The sequence below is a fragment of the Eumetopias jubatus genome, unplaced genomic scaffold, assembly GCF_037043125.1.
Source record: "Eumetopias jubatus isolate StellerSeaLion01/CBP00866 unplaced genomic scaffold, mEumJub1_p1.0 scaffold_4, whole genome shotgun sequence".
NCBI classification, from domain to species: Eukaryota; Metazoa; Chordata; class Mammalia; order Carnivora; family Otariidae; genus Eumetopias; species Eumetopias jubatus.
This window is the reverse complement of record NW_028274810.1, coordinates 86,232,521-86,250,016: the sequence shown is the minus strand read 5'-3', so window position 1 is coordinate 86,250,016 and position 17,496 is coordinate 86,232,521. Positions and strand designations below refer to the sequence as shown.

Below are 17,496 nucleotides of genomic sequence, written 5' to 3'. Positions count from 1 at the left end.
CTCAGTGGGAAGCCTGCTTCTCCCTCTGCCTGCTGCTCCCCCTGCTTGTGTTCTCTCTCTCTCTCTGACAAATAAATAAATAAAATCTTAAAAAATAATAAAATACTTAAGCATAAATTTAACTGAGGGGTGCCTGGGTGGCTCAGTAGGTTAAGCATCTGACTCTTGATTTTGGCTAAGGTCATGATCTCAGGGTCGTGAGCTCAAGCCCCACATCAGGCTCTGTGCTGGGCATGGAGCCTGCTTAAGATTCTCTCTCTCCCTCTGCCTCTCCCTCTCTCTCTCTCTCTCTCAAAAAAAAAAGAATAAATTTAACTGAGGAGGTGAAACACCTGTATACTGAAAACTAAAAAACACAGCTGAAGGAAATTAGACGGATCTAAATGGAAAGACAGCCCATGTTCATGGATGAAAGATTTAACAATGTTAAAGTGACAATACTACCCAGATGACTTAAAATTTGATGCAATCCCTATCAAAATCCCAATAGTTTTTAAAGAAATAGAAAAACTCATCCTAAAATTCATATGGAATCTCATATTCCATGGCCTGAATGGCCAAAATAATCTTGAAAAAGAATGAAGTTGGAAGACTAACATTTCCTGATTTCAAAACTCATTACAAGGCTACAGTAATAATCAATACAATGTGGTACCTCCAAAAGGAAAGACACACAAACCAATGAAATTGACAAGATGACTCAGAAATAAACCCTTACATATATGGTCAATTTAAAAAAAAAAGACTATTTATTTGAGAGACAGAGAGCAGAGCAAGAGACAGAGCATAAGTGGGGGGGGGAGGGGTAGAGGGAGAGGGAGAAGCAGACTCCCTGCTGAGCAGGAGGCCCGATGTGGAGCAGGGAGCCTGATGTGATTCAGGGCCCCAATCCCAGGACCCTGGGATCATGACCTAAGCCAAAGGCAGGCACTTAACCAACTGAGCCACCCAGATGCCCCCAAATATGGTCAATTTTTGACAAGGATGCTAAGACCATTCAATGGGGAAAGGAAAATATTTCCAACAAAAGGTGCTGGGAAAATTGGATGTCCATGTGCAAAAGAATGAAATTAGACCCTTACTTTACACCATATACAAAAATTAACTCGGGGCACCTGGGTGGCTCAGTCGTTAAGTGTCTGCCTTCGGCTCAGGTCATGATCCCAGGGTCCTGGGATCGAGCCCCGCATCGGGCTCCCTGCTCCGTGGGAAGCCTGCTTCTCCCTCTCCCACTCCCACTCCCCCTGCTTGTGTTCCCTCTTTCGCTGTGTCTCTTTCTGTCAAAGAAATAAATAAAATCTTAAAAAAAAAGTCTCTTAAAAAAATTAACTGAATATGAGAAAAAATTAATTCAATATGAGTCAAAGACCTAAATTTATGAACTACAACAATAAAATTCTTAGAAGAAAACACTGGTAAATATCTTTATAACCTTGTATTTTTAACACTAAAATACAAGCAATAAAAGAAAAACAGGACTTCAACAAAATGTAAAACTTTTGTGCCTCAAAGAACACTATCAAGAGAGTAAAAAGAACTCATGGAATGGGAGAAAATATTTGCGCATTATATATCTGATAAGTGAGTAGTATCTAGAATATATAAAGAATTCCTAAAACTCAACAACAAAATACCAAAAACCCAATTAAAAACCGGGCATAGGATTTGAACAGCTATTTCTCCAAAGAAAATATACAGATGGCCAATAGATACATGAATAGATGTTCAACATTACTAGTCATTAAGGAAATGGAAATCAAAACCATTTCACATCCATTAGGATGGTTATTATTTAAAAAAAGGGGGGGGAATAATAAGTGTTGGTGAGGACGTGGAGAAATCAGAACCCTCATGCATTGCTGGTGTAAATGTATAATGATGTAGCCACTATGGAAAACATTTTGTTGTTTCCTCAAGAAGTTGAACATAGAATTACCATATAATCTAGCAATTCTACTCCTCAGTTTATACCCAAAATAACTGAAAAGAGAGACTCAAAGAAATATCTGGATAGCAATGTTCACAGCAGCATTATTCACAATAACTCAAAGGTGAAAAAACCACTAATGTCCATCAACAAATGAATGGGTAAACAAAACATGGTATATATACATACAATGGAATATTATTCAGCCATAAAAAGAAATGAAGATCTTATACATAGATGAACCTTGAAAACATTACGTTAAGTGAAAGAAGCCTCACACAAAAGGTAGCTATTGTATCATTCCATTTATATGGGATACTCAGAATAGGCAAATTCCTAGAAACTGAAAGTAGAATAGAGGTTACCAGGGGCTAGTGGGAGGGGAGAATGGGGGGTTATTGCTTAATCGGTATAGTTTTTGTTTGGGATCATGAAAAAGTTCTGGAAATAGACAGTGGTAACAAACAACACTGTAAATGTACTTAATGTCACTGAACTGCACACTTAAAAATTGGTTAAAATGGTAAATTTTATGTTATGTATATTTTACCACAATTTAAAAAACTAAATGGGTTCTCAGTTTTTCCCAATAAATGTAAAAGGACGTTAGATTTTTTCTTTTTTGCTTTTTTTCTTGGTCAGGAACAAAAGGAAAGAGAGTTCCCCAAACACAGCCTCAATTTACTTACGTCTTAATGCCTACCGATGAACTCATTTTTAAATACAGCATCCCCCTGCCCATTAAATGCTCATATTATAGAGAAATCGAATACAAAAACAAAAGTGTATAAAAACTCCACTATTATTAGCATTTTGTATGATTTTCTAATCTTTTTAATAACGAAGCCAAATGTATGCCCATAATAAATTCTTATAGTGCTTAACCACAAAATAAGTGCCTACCAATCTCATTAATAAGTTACCAGATCTCATCGTGACTGCTTCACATAAAGCACTCATCTTCTCATTTTACTTTTAGATTTTCAAATGGAGAACACTATGACATTATTTGTGACACCCTGTGCTTTCTGAATATGAGGGAACTGTTCTTTCTGTCCTTCTCTGGAACACAGAGAACAGTTTGTTCTTTCTCTTAAAAAGTTACCTGGCTATCTAAATTCAGAAAAGCTTTTTCAATGCTTTGGTGAAAAGCATCTGAAAGTAATATGGTGAGTTATGGGCACAGAGAAATGTGTTTTTACATTTCTCTCTTCACCTGGCCAATTTTCGTTTCTCTTGCCCAGGAATCGGGGCGGGGGGCGGGGGCGGCATTCAACAAAGAACTACAGTTTCTCCATGAGTTTCAGATATGTATGTTCAATGAACTTAAAAAATGAGACAAAAAGTAGGTAACTCAAATGAGCTCCTTCCCATACTTCCAATTCACTGTCCTGGGAAGAGCTGGCATCAGCTTTCCTTTTGCCTCGGTTCTTGCCAGTCATGTTTTTTCTGGACTGGTCATCAGCATCTTTATTTGGTGTAGTTTGGGACAAAGATGGACTTGAAGAAGGGTCTCCTGGAATGAAAAGCGAGACATATATTGCCAGTAGTCACAGGCTATAAGAACTAGAGCTGTAAGAGGGTCAGCACGCTTTCTATCCTTAAGAATCATATTGCAGGGATAAAGGCTAGAAAATCAAACTTTACCTAATCAGTTTAGGAATACAGACCTAGGCATCAACATCGAGCATCAACAGCTCCTAACATCACAGAGAGAGTTATAACAGAATTTATATACCTGCCTCTCAATGGAAGAACACAGCTATAAAGTTGTTTTGCCAAAAAAGACCCCCCAAAAATCTGAACCTGGAGCTGGTCAAGTTTCTACATCAGAGTTTTTCAACATGGCACAATTGACATTTTGGGCCAGATAATTTTTTGTTGAGTCGATGTCATGTGCATTATAGGATGTTTGGTTAAGCAGCATCCTTGGCCTCTATCCACTAGATGCCAGTAGCACTCCCCACCTGCTGTGACAACCGAAAATGTTTCCATACACTGCCAAATGTCTTAGGTGAATGCGGGAGAGGTCATGGCACAAAAATCACCTTTAGTTGAAAACCACAACTCTAGATCTATTTACCAATTTAAATTGAAATACAGAAGGCAGCAGGAAATGTTGATCTACCTGATACAGAGAAAATCAGCAAAATTCAGACTGGGAAATGGCATGAGATAAACACTTTCTTCACAGATATAGTACATCAGAAAATAAAAAAAGAGGGGAATTTACAACTTAAAAGAGACAAAATATATATCCACCAATCCCAATGTATGGACCTTACTTTGATCCTAATTTCAATAAACTATATAAAAGGAAAATAAAATTTTTAACATTTATGAGAAAACTAGAAATAATACCTTTTAGTATTTTATAATATTAAGGAATTATTGTTGAATTATTTCAGAGGGGATAATGGCACTGTGGCTGTGCTAGCAAGTATTTATCTTTTAGACATATGATGCCGGGAATTCGGCGAGAGAACTAGATGAAGTATAGTTGAAATACGAGTTAATTGTTGAAGATGGACGATATACATAGGAGGTTCATTATACTATTCTGAAAACTTCTAGGTTTGAAATTCCCTCTTATTAAAAAATTAAAATTGTTATGAAGAACAGATATTTAGAGCTCTGAATTCAAAACTAAGGTATCAACATGTGTAACTATTTCAAAGTTATGTAAGTTTGAAGCAGTGACCATCTGTATGTCTATTTCCTTAGAAGACTAATGAAGGCAAGGTGTACAAAAAACTGATTTGAGATAGAACACTGTTTTTGAAAATGCATCAGTACTAACAATAAACAGTCCTTCCTCCAGTTACATGATGTAACAGCCAACCACCAAATTTTCCTGAATGATAGAGACAAAAAGCATATACATATGTTTATTTACTGAATGTGTGTATAAAGCCTTTATGTCAGGGTTTTTTTTTTTTAAACCTGAACTTCACAACTCATCGATACATTTCAAACCAACCTTAATGTATAGGTTTAAACTTGTAGGTTAAATTTTATGTATTTCCTTGGGGTCGGGGGAAAGACATAGCTTTCCTCAGGATCTTGGAGATCCATGACACAGAAAAAGTTAAGAACTACTGCTCTGAGGCCTCAGCAGGCATCCAAAATATGCACAGACTAAAACTGGAGTCCTTCAACTTTTACAAAATGTGCCACTATTCTGAAGTTCCCTGTGACGAGCACATTAAAGCTAAAGGGTGGGGTGGGTGTCGCAGTCTTTTCATTCTTGGTACTTTTCTGTTCACAGCATCAGGTATTACATTCGGTCTGCCAATGACTCATCATATAGTCTGGTTCCAATGTTTAAATATTCCTCACCCAAGAGGGAAAGCCAATAGCACAGTAACTGACTTAGACCAGAACAAAATGATCTTTACTATTACATGGTGAATGAAGTGCCCTTAAGTCAAAGTTTTCAGAGCTACGGTGCTTACCCGAAGAAAGTCTCTGTGCCGTAGGTGCAGGTACCATGACACTAGGCTTCTCGGTCTGGTATGTGGTTGCTGCTAATGTGGTACTCTCAGTATCACTGTTAGTCTGGCCTGTGCCTCCAAAGCTGGAGCTGGGGTAGCAGGTCTGGTACTGACTCTGACCAAGGATAGTGTAGGTGGGATAGTCCTGTAGACCAACGGAATAAGGGAGGAAAACAAGACTCTTAGAAAGAGCAAAATGATGATTTCAACACAAGAGACTTTCATGTCTCTCTTATTCATAGTTATTTTCCTAAAATATTTATTTGACTTCTCATTTACCCATCTATAGCTTCCACCTAAACCAATGATTTTCAAAATGTATTCTGTGGAAACCTAAGAGTCAAGAGGAGAGACCTCAGGGCCTATCTTTGCCATGAGCCAGAGGCTGAGAGAGAAGGGTCCCACTCACTCTACACACAATGTCCCTTGTCTACTCTAACGGCTTTCCTTTTTTTTTTTTTTTTCTATTTTAGGTACTGAATTTCTGTATAAATTTCTGCACAGAATTTCTGAAGATTCTATTCTTTAAGAAGTTTATAAGCAACTGCACTAGATGCTAGTGCTTTCTAAGTACAGATGAGCTTAAACAAAAAAAGCACATATCCTACATTAAGGTTTCCCAGTTTAAAAACTGAGTACTGGGGGGCACCTGGGTGGTTCAGTTGTTAAGTGTCTGCCTTCGGCTCAGGTCATGATCCCAGGGTCCTGGGATCGAACCCCGTATCGGGCTCCCTGCTTGGCGGGAAGCCTGCTTCTCCCTCTCCAGCTCCCCCTGCTTGTGTTCCCTCTCTCACTGTGTCTCTCTCTGTCAAATAAATAAATGAAATCTTTAAAAAAAAATACAAAACACAAAAAAACCCCTGAATATTGGGGCGCCTGGGTGGCTCAGTCGGTTAAGCGTCTGCCTTCGGCTCAGATCATGATCCTGGGATCCTGGGATCAAGCCCTGTGTGGGGTTCCCTACTCAGTGGGGAGTCTGCTTCCCCTCTTTCCTTGCCCCTCCCCCCTCATGCTCTTTCTCTCAAATAAATAAAATCTTTAAAATAAAATAAAATATTTGGAGGGAGGGGCGCCTGGGTAGCTCAGTCGGTTAAATGTCTCTGACTCTTGGATCTCGGCTCAGGTCTTGATCTCAGGGTCATGAGTTCAAGCCCCACTGTTTTAAAAAAAAGAAAATTGGAGGGAACTTCATGGGCACATACATGTCAAAACTTATCAAACTGTATGTACAATTTAAATTTATGCACATTATTGTATGTCAATTATACCTTAATAAAGCTGTACAAAAAATGTGTATGATGTATAGCTCAAAAACATACCTTAAAGAATTTCAACTTATACTGATGTTGGTAAGAAGTAGAAAGAAGCTAATCAACCAGACCAATTATAAAGAGTACTGAACATCTATCATAAACCAAATACAACTCAGTCAGGGTGTGTGCTCATAAGCTGGAACATTAAAGAAAAGAGTGAAGTTGTACTGGCTGAACTCAAGGGAGTTAAAAGTCTAGCAGGAGAAGACAACAATATTTCCAATAAATTGGCAATAAATTATATGTCAAATGAGTGAAATACAGAGGAAGACAACTATCCCTGCAGACTGTGGTAGTCAGAGCTTTCTGAGATAAACAGAGGGAGTAAGAACATGAATATGCCCTGAAAAGGTTTTATATTAAGGGACCAGAGACGTTGAGTCTGGTTGAAACAAAAGATCTTGCAGGCTTGAATGAGTCATGCAAACCCATGAATGTGACTTGGATATGGTGTATAGTTTGGCAATGGTGTATAGTTTGTGTGTGGGGCAGGTAATAGGGACTATCAAAATCAAAACAACAAAAATACAAAAAGATTCTGGGACAGATGACTGACGTGGGCTTTTGAGAAAATTACTCAGATTCTGTTTTAAAATCTTTAAAAAAATTTTTTTTTAGTAATCTCTAACCCTAACATGGGGCTTGAACTCATGACCCCGAGATCAAGAGTCACACGTTCCACTGACTGAATCAGCCAGGCGCCTTCAGATAGTGTTTTAGGAAATGGTTAGGTATAGAGAAAAACTGGAGATGAGATGAACAGTTAACTGAAGTAACTCAGGATTAAAGGGGAAAAGCCAAAACGTGGGAAATAATAGCAAAAATGGAAAAGAATTCTAGAAATGGCTGGATTAGGAATGGGTGAGGAAAAAAACTGAAAACAACTGGTTTGGTTTGAGGCCTAGCTTTATTTAAAAATGGTCTCATTGACAATTGAGAAGTCATAGGGAAAAGTGGTTTTACTTTTGGAGGACAACGAGACAAAAAAAGGAGGAATGAAAGCGTGGTTTTTGATATGATGAACTTAAGGATATAGCAAGACATTAAAGAAAAAAATGGGCATCAATCAGCAGGAAGCCTGTAGATATCATGAGGTCAGGACTAGAATGTTCATTTTGGAGGTAGTAAATGGACACTGTGAATATGGTTAAACATTTCTGGGGATGAAGTAATAAGCATGTGGAAAACTACATACTGTCCATGAGAGAAAAGAGGATCAAAAAGAAAACCTATGAAAGGGAAAGAGATAAATAGTACACTGACAAGTGCCAGGTGTACAGCAGAAACTCAGTAATTTGTGAACTATAAGAATGAACAAATGCAAAAACAGTCAAACATAAAAGATGAACCGGAATAGTAATGTTAATTACAGCCAGAAAAAGAGATTCACGGAGAAAAGATTCATTGCTGTAGAGAAAACAACAAATAAAAACCTAACAGCAAAAACAAAAAACCCTAAATCACTGAAGCTATTACCAGTGATCTAAACATAAAGAGTTAATAGAACAGGGATCAAGACCAGACTACAAAGAATTCACAAAGGAATAAGTGGCTAAATAAAAAAGTGGAAGGAACATTCATTCCACAAATATTTATTTTGTGTCTTTAATGTGAGAACCAGGCATTTTCTGAACTCTGGGAATATACAAGCGAACAAAATAGAAAAAGAAGTCCCTATCCTCATGGAGCTTACATTCTAGTAGGAACAGAGTAGAAGGCAGACTCACAAAGTAGATGAAGGAGCAGATACAGTCATATCATTCAGAGACTTTAGCAGCGTAATGAGAGAAACTGGATGGCAGCCTGAGAAACCATCCAGGGTCCTAGTGCTGGTTGTTTCTTAGACTGGAAAATTGACCATGGAGTGAAGAGAAGAGCAAGCTTGATGAACCATATCAAATAGGATGAATGAGGTAGCACAGTACCTGGTTTGAGATGCTGGAAACTGCTGCTGCTGGAATATTGGCAATTGTAGATGAAGTGGGTATCAGGCTGGCATTTGTGCTTGAAGCTATAGGATTAAGAATGTCAAAAGATGTTAAAGATATCATGTAAAAGCCTAGAAGAAATGGAAAACATATTGTGTCTTATGTAAACAGATCTATAAGGATATCAGGAACATCGTGCAAAGGAAACAAATACTGATTTTGCTCTTTTGTGTGCCATACCTTACTCTAGTCTTGATTAGAAATAAAACAGTTCAACCATTTTTCTGTTTCAACTTGAGTTTTCAACTCTTCCTATTAAAGTCCTAGGAAGGGTATGTATAAAATGCACTGGCTCATACTAAGGATATCAATGGAATTAGAAGCTAAACCAAATCACTCCAGTCTATCTTCTGAGACCTTGAAAAATGACTCACTTGCGATGTGACCTACTGACAACCAACAGAAACAAGAGCTCTGGTAGAGCCACATGTAAATTCTATACTGTGATATTTGTTGTCACTTGCCCCAAATTATGCCTTTCCTAATGCAATATAATTACTTTGAGAAATACAGCTGGTCCCCCAAACGTGCTTGGAGTTGCTTCTTGGGCTCTCCTCAAATTGTGGATTATTAATGTGGATCAACAAACATGATGATCTGGCATTTAAAGATTTTGGAAAATCTTGGAAAATATTAAATATTATTCTGGCCTGGTAACAATGTACTCTGTAAGCTATTTAGGCTGCCTGTCTTGGACAAGGAATTTGGGCTAATTTTTTCATACCCTCCCATCACAGATCCCACCACAGTTTTAGTCAAATTTTTAGGGACTACTATTTGCTAAAGTGACTTTTTCCAAGTGGACAGTGTAACGGAGACTGTGAGGTACTGGTCTTGAACTCCTCTCCCTCGCTTATCATAAGCACACGTAGACATAGTTCCCACTGCTGTCACACACGCCATAAGGGTTCACCATCAGGCAGACCTGACTATCTGACTTACCTATCCCATTAGCAATAAAGTCCTTTACAGGTAAAGTTAATAGGAAAACCTCCATTAAAAACAGAACAGATGAACAAATGAAGCAGAAACGTGAGAGTACTCATCAAAATCAGGGGAATTCTTATCCCTTTCCCCAAGGGTACTCTTCTTAGAAGAAAGTCTAGAAGAGATTAGAAGAGAAAGTCCAAGGAACAGCTATTGCTGCAACTCCAGCTTTCAAATGAACTTGGGACAAAGAAGAGTTAAGGTAATTTGTCTACTGTCATGGAACTAGTAGTAGTCATGATGGTGACTGGGATCTCCCAACTGGATGAGCTAGGATTCAGATTTCTTGACCATCCAGGGAGATCTTCTTTTCTACAATACTTCTTCCCCCAGGGGAACGAAAGGACTCTTAAGAGTTTACCTTCTTAAACATAACAACCAAATGAAAGAGATTTTATAACCTCACAGATGGTATTTTCTTCCTACCAATATTTTTTCTTCTCTACTATGGCTTAATCTATTTTCCCCCCTGACGGGGAAGTACAAGGAATTACTGTACAGTACATAGGCTTAGATGATTCTGTAAGTAGTTTTTAATCATTCTTGTGGGTAGAGATTTTGAGTGGCTTTCAGGTTTTATTACCAGTACATTATGCTAGGCAACCATGCAATAAAACAGACAGAAGGACATAAGGTGATTTAAGGTGGGAAAGAAAATTAACAATTTAGTTAATCTCTTAAATTTATCTCTCCTAGAAAAGTCCATTTCTAGCTCAATTTTTCATTGGTCTTTATTCTAGCACATGCTCCTCTTTTCCTATTTACCTTTAATTCTGTTCTACCTTCTTACTAACTAAATGGTTAGCAGTACAACCCATTCATATCTGATCTTCACATACATGGGGAAAAAGGTACTCTGACTGACAAAGTGGTTTTATAAATTTAACAATTTTCAGACCACTTATTGAACTGGGCTAGAGGTAAAAAGGTAGACCTTACAAACAACTGGGCATATACTCTTAGTATCTCCACTAGGAAGTTTAATGACTTGATTGGCTAGTTGCTGATACTGAATTTTAAATAAGTACCTTACTAAAGATCACAAACTACTTTCAGCAATAGTGACTTCTATTATAGGAAATGTTGGCCTGCTGACCTAGAAAGTTTATAGGGTTCAGTAACACTTCTTTCTCCAACTCACTCAAATCATTTCTCATATGTGCCATAGTTCATTCATTCAGCAAACCACGGTCCACTATGCACCCAGAAACTGTTCCAGTCACTAAGGAATAGAGTAGTGAACAAGGCAAAGTCCCTGCCCTCATGGAGATTAGATTCCATTGACAGAGTTAGACGATAATTAAATAAATCATTTTTTAGGCTCCTGTAACCATCATTGAACCCAAGCTAAACTCACCTAAAAATGTACACACATCACTGTATACCCTACCCTACACATAACTATGACTAAAAAACCACACATCTCAAAAAAGTACTTATCATTCTGCGCATATATATACACACACATATATATGTCTCAACAAATAATATTCAACTGCAGATTTAAAAAACAAAAGCAGCAGCAATAAAGGTCCAACAAAAAGTACAAACTTAGAGGATCAAATAAAACTCAAGTGTTCAATCCTACTGATATATATCTGAAGACTATTAGCTCTCCAAATGCCATGGCATGGCCAAATGTTTTGGGATAGTCTCCACTCCTGTTCTGACAATGGAGCTGTGAAATAAGAGAAAGACAAAGATTCTGAGAACCATGCCCCATTAGAGGTCCAATTAATAAATATGAAGAGGAGACTCAGTAGTTTCCTCATAGGTGTGTTGTGAAGAACCATGCCCCACTAGAGGTCCAAATAACACAGTCAACATATATAGACAGCTTTAATCAGAAGACGGTGGTCAGAGAACTGTGAGAGGCACAGCCGAATTAAATGACACTGTCCCAAAGCCACAGGGCCGACCTAAGGGTCAATGGTACATAAAAGTTGGCACAAGATTTACTTTCTACCCATGTCTAATTTTATACATGTCTCTCTCTACCACCCTTGTTTACCTGGCTTTCAAGTTATTCAAAATAAAGACGAGCTCTTTCTCACTTGGGCACCTTTGCAATGTTACTCGCTCTGCCTGGATTGTTCTCCCTGGCCTGTCCCTCTTGCCCTCCCAGCATGATGGCTCCTCCTCAGCATGTCTACTTCTTCAGAGGTACTCTCTTTGACCCCTCTATTAAAACTAACTCCTTCGGGCACCTGAGTGGCTCAGTCGGTTAAGCTCTTGATTCCAGCTCAGGTCATGATCTCAGGGTCGTGCCATCAAGCCCTGCATCCAGCTCCACACTCAGCATACAGTCTGCTTAAGATTCTCTCTCTCCATCTCCCTCTCCCTCTGCCCCTCCCCACTACCCCCCATTTGCACGCTAATTTAAAAAAATAATAATAAAATAAAACAAAACTCCTTGTTTTCCCAATCACAGCAATCTATTCTTTTTTTCTTTCAGAGAACTTTTCAAAATCTATTTAATTATTTATTTGCTTGTTTTCTGTTTCCTCCACTCGTCTGTAAGCTCCAGAGGCAGAATCTTGCTATCTTATTCATTATCTTTAATATCTAGCAAAAAACCTGACACGGAGTAGGTGATGCTCAATAAATACTTGTGGGATTCATGTCTATCTTATAGACATGTATATTCCTGTATAACTTGTGGGATTCATCCATAGTATGTCAAGGTCATCAAAAACAAGAAAACCCTGAAAAACTGCATAGACAAGAGGAACCTAAGTAGACATGACAATTAATGAAATGTGGTACCCTGGATGGGATCCTGGAACAAAAATGGACTTAGGAAATAATAATGTACCAATATGGGTTCATTAGTTGTAATATATGTTCCATTCTAATATAATATGTCAATAATAGGGAAAATTATACGCAAGATTGGGGATATATAACTCTCTGTACCATCCTCTCAATTTTTCTGTAAATGTAAAATTAATCTAAAAACTAAAGTTAAACAACAGAACAAAACAAAACTCCTGGTGAATGAAAGACAATCAAAAAAGACTATCATGTGCTACCAACAGTATTAGAGTGCAAACACATTCATTAAAGTCAAGACGGAGTTAAAATTAATTTTGAAATTTCTAAAATTAATTTTACCCCTTGAATATTAACCATTTAAGCCATCTCAACTGAAGAAAATAATAAGAGACGGGGCCACATAGTTATACCCCAGGAGAAGACTGATATAAAGAAGCCAGATCTACTTAACCAAAGGGTTTTCATGAGCATTGTTGTATAAACTGAAGAAAGGGTTTTGATCAGAGTTGATGAAGCCAGACGTATAATTCTTTTTAGGTTGAAATCATACATTTTAAAAGAAACTGCAGTATGTTGACACCATTACATCAGCTTCAGGTGTACAACATAGTGATCTGACAGCTCTATATGTCAACTGTAGAATGCTTTGGGGTATGATGAGGAGTCACTGCTATTCTGACCACTTTTTAAAAATTGATAGAATTCTTCTTGTTTTTATTCTGTGGAAGGACTGGATAGTTACACAGGGGGAACAGAGCAGCCCTGGATAGCTAACATTCACTATCCATGCTAAGTGAAATTAAAGGTGGGAGTGAGGAGAGTGATAGTGATAGCAGACAACCCAGGTAATTTGATTCTGCCAATACTCGTATTTCACTTTAGCCAATTGTTTCAACTTGTATTCTACCAATTTTTTCTTCAGAATAAAGGCAAAAATTAATAACTTGATGGTTACCTTCTGCCTTAAATTCTACCCTCTGCCAAAGTTCTAATGAACAACAAAATGGGCCAAGAGGTTAACCAGAAAAAGGGAGGAAAAATAAACTTAGTTATCTGTCAGTAAAGGTTATCACTTATGGGAGAGTTGATACTGACATCAGGATTTCAATATTGAAAATGATAAATATTGCACTCATGCTCTGAGGTCAGATTGCCCAGCTTACATCCTGACTTAATTATTTACTAACTGGTAAATGGATCAAGTAGAAGTAGTTCTTAATCATTTAAATGAACACAAAACTGAGTAGCAAAATATTTAATTTAATATAATCTACATAAAAACTTTTTCATCACCAAAGTTCATATCTTACTACTACCTCAGGCCAGTTTTTGCTGTCCCATCCTCACTCCTCTAGCACTCATTTTAAAAGGAATAAAATTTTAAAGCTGGGAGAACTCAGGAGAAAGGAGGCGGATGAGAAGCCAGGTACATGGACATTAATTTCCAATCTGGAGCAATGATGAATTGCCTGTGTTAGATGTGGAAGGGCAGGGAATTGCACCGTGCCTTCTGAGTTTTTCTGTCTTCATTCCTAATAGTCCTGTCATAATTCTAACCTTTTAGAAGAACAACTCAGGAAGGCAAAGATGTTCAGAGTTCAAGCTTTAAGGCTATGCTTTTTATCATGAAACAGAAACAAGACTAAACTTTTTGAGAAAGAAAAATGCTCTCACCAAGAAGCAGCAAGTGGGGGTGCAGGTATGACAACACAGTAGCAAAAAAGCAGCACACATCTCACTTCTGCCCTATGTGGACTTCATATAAAAGAAGTCAGCAAAGTTCTACCCCATGGAATCTTCTGCTCATTTATAGGACAAAATGCCACTGAGAACAGACTAAAACAAAATCAGACAGGTTTTCTGGACACCAACATGCAAAAGGGAAGGCTTCAATTCTACGAAGCAGTTCACAGTTAAAAGGCTAAACTACTTACAAACCACAGTCTTGGGTTCTGGTTTGCCTAACACAAAAAGCATGCACAAATGCAAATATCACCCCCTTCTATTTTACAGGACAGAGCTCCTGTATTACCCAATTTGTTTGGAGATACAGATAGGCTGAAAACAACAAAAACAACAATAATAAAACACACACAACCATGCCTATTTACCTTGAATGGGATAAGAATAATGTGCTGGGCTTGGCTGGCTTGTGGTTAACCCTGTAGTGCAGGTAAGAACACTGTGTTGACTTGGAGATGAAGTCTGAATTAAACCACTTTCAGGTTTCATACCTGGCCACAATGCACCTGAATCAGATAAATTGGACCAATTACAAACAATACACTGGGACTGAGGAGCATGGTTATGCTTTCAAATATCAGCCAGTAGGTTTAAAACCTAAATCTTAGAACAAAAGTAAATTTGCTTGTAAGAGAAAATTACTGATTCTCCCACTCACAATATACCACAAGCAAATACAATTTCAAAGACTGGGGAGTGGGGCCACAGAAACAAAAATCTTGTCAAAAACCCCAATAATGATATATATATATATAAAAGTTCATTTCAATGGTTGAGGGAGACTGACCAGGGTTCAGAAAAAAAAGCTACTGTCACCCAACTGGAGTATTTATTGTAGATAGTGCCTGATGATCATGTACGGTGATAAATCATTTATCCATTGTCAAGGTGGGAGACATTCCACATAAGTTTAAAATTCACTTACCCATTAAACAAGCACCAAATCTTTCTAAAATGTATTAAGTACTTTTCTGCCTTCTTAAGCTGGTTATTTTGTCACCTGTTTCTTCTGATTAGGAAAGACATACTTGCTTATTTTTATAAATTAAAAACATTACAGAAATATATAACTTAGAAAAAATAAAGTCATATATAATCCCAGCATCCAGACTTAAGCACTATTAACAGTTTGCAGAAGTCACTTAGATTTCTTCTATGTATTTACTAATCTTTTTTTCTTTTTAATAAAAATGGGATGTTATACATACTGTTCATAATTTGCTTTTCCACATACCTGTGAAAGACATCTTTCCAAGTCAGAACATGTAAATCTCTCATACTGATAAATTTCATAGCTGTTCACTTTTATTTTATTTTTATCACAATGCTCCCGAATGACAATCTTTCTAAAATATATTTATATCTTTTCCTGCCTTCTTTGCAGGGAGGAAATAGTGAACGTACCTTTAGATTTTCTCAGAATTATTGTCACAAAGATTAATAGTGTGCTGTGCTATATATATTACAGAGACACCCCCAGAGGCTACTGGGATATGTAAAGACATTTGTTTAGTACTAAAGAGAACTCAGTTATAGTTCTATATCATTTTGTTTTTTTCTCTGTGACTTGTCACTTGACATTCTCTTGCTTCTCACTTTATCTCCTTTTTCATTTGCAGTAAACTAAGAAACCATAAATGAAGCTTTGATTCTACATGACAGCCTAAGGATGTCCTTTATGGTGAATAGTTTTAGTGACAATTTTGGCTATACAAAAATCTATCTATAAAAAATCTTACTGTCTGGTTGTTCACTGTGTTCTGAACAGCTATGGCTGGTGGATCAGTGCAGTTGAAGCTAATAATTAGGTCCAAGAAGGTTCATCAATCACATTCCAGGTCAGAAATCAATACCAAGGTCAGCCACAGCTTCAAATTCAATATTAACTCATTTCATTCACTTCTAATCTGATATTGAATTTATAGAAATGTAATGCACTGATAATAGAGTCCTCTGCTTCACCAGGGCACTGAGATATCTAGGTGCAACTCAGATCTGTAAAATTTGTTGATTAGTAAATGTAAGGGAGATGTATTTTGACATGGGATGTGGCAATTGCCTTGTTCCAAAGTCAAAACACACACAAAAAAGTCATATTCTTTTCTCACCTATTAAACACATGAAATAACTTATTTGAGGAGAATGAAGAATACCATCATCTCTAGCATGCATTAGGAGGGTTGGCCCCCATTCCATGCTTAGTTTATGATCATTAGCCACAGTTAAAGTCCTAACTAAACCTAAATTTCAACACTAAAAATATTGAAAGTGTTATTTTTTAAACATTTATGTGAAATTTGAATATCAGTGCCATGATTCTTCCTGGTTGAGTATCACATTTTTTAGCAAACAAACTGCCATTTCAATGTCACAATAACTTTCAGATTTATTGTAATCAGTGTGATTTTTTTTTCTAAATAGGTTTTAAATCTGAGGTGTTGAATCTGTGAACACACTCAGATTACACTGCACGAAAATACAATCTTATTAATGAGAATAGTATTACCTGTAAATATTTTGCCAGTCTCATTACTTAGTACGTATTTAAGTTTCAAAATATAAAATGTCTATGAACTGGCCCTTCTTATAAGGTCAAAAACCAGGGCAAAATGTCCAAGGCAAGTAGGGAAATGGCTACTTATGGTAGTTTTGAATGTTTTTGACCAGAAACATGAAGTTGATATTTAAAATACAATTATTTTACAAAGAATAGAAGAATAAAAGACCATATGAATACCACCTCCGGCTTCATGGTAGCCTTGCTCTGAAAGCATATAAATATCTTCCTTTAAAAGCGCCCTTCCCACAATTCCAAATCACAGGCAGCATGACCAAATGATCTGACTGTAGAGCAATACTGCCCATAGTGAAGATGAAACCAAATCCTAGTTTCCCAACTCCTAGTCCACTGCTCTTTTCCTGTAACTACCAAGCTTATCAAGTCATTTTAAGCACCAAGGGCCTGATGTGTAACAACAGCTGGCGTAACAATGGCAAATGAAGCCTGTCTCTGAGTGCTTTCCTCTTACCGCCCCACGGTGGGGTCTTATCACAAACTCTACCCAAGTTTCTCAGCACAAACACTTCACCCTTGGTTAGTCACTAACCAAACTAATCTGGAGCAGCTCAGTTTATAGTAATACATATCAGAGTAGTGGATCTTTAGAGAAAAATTAGTTTGGTTAGGAACTGAGGTATATGCCAATGCTCAGGAAAAAACACATAAAAGAACATCTTGGTTTGTTGATTCGATAGCTCACTGGGATGAG

At 37.4% G+C, this 17,496-nt stretch overlaps 1 protein-coding gene across 7 annotated transcripts in view; it reads right to left on the bottom strand.

Moving 5' to 3' along the window:
* The window catches only part of EYA3 (EYA transcriptional coactivator and phosphatase 3), a 122,898-nt gene that overhangs the window by 26,659 nt on the left and 78,743 nt on the right, over positions 1 to 17,496 (bottom strand). For 6 of the 7 annotated variants that reach the window (XM_088022539.1, XM_088022540.1, XM_028113625.2 and 3 more), the window contains 4 exons: positions 14,596 to 14,733; positions 8,660 to 8,745; positions 5,383 to 5,566; positions 3,304 to 3,443 (listed from right to left, as the gene is read on the bottom strand). In XM_088022539.1, coding sequence (XP_087878665.1) covers positions 3,304 to 3,443; positions 5,383 to 5,566; positions 8,660 to 8,745; positions 14,596 to 14,733 — 548 coding nt within the window. The remainder of the gene's footprint in view (positions 1 to 3,303; positions 3,444 to 5,382; positions 5,567 to 8,659; positions 8,746 to 14,595; positions 14,734 to 17,496) is intronic. The other variant, XM_028113629.2, reaches the window with a different exon arrangement.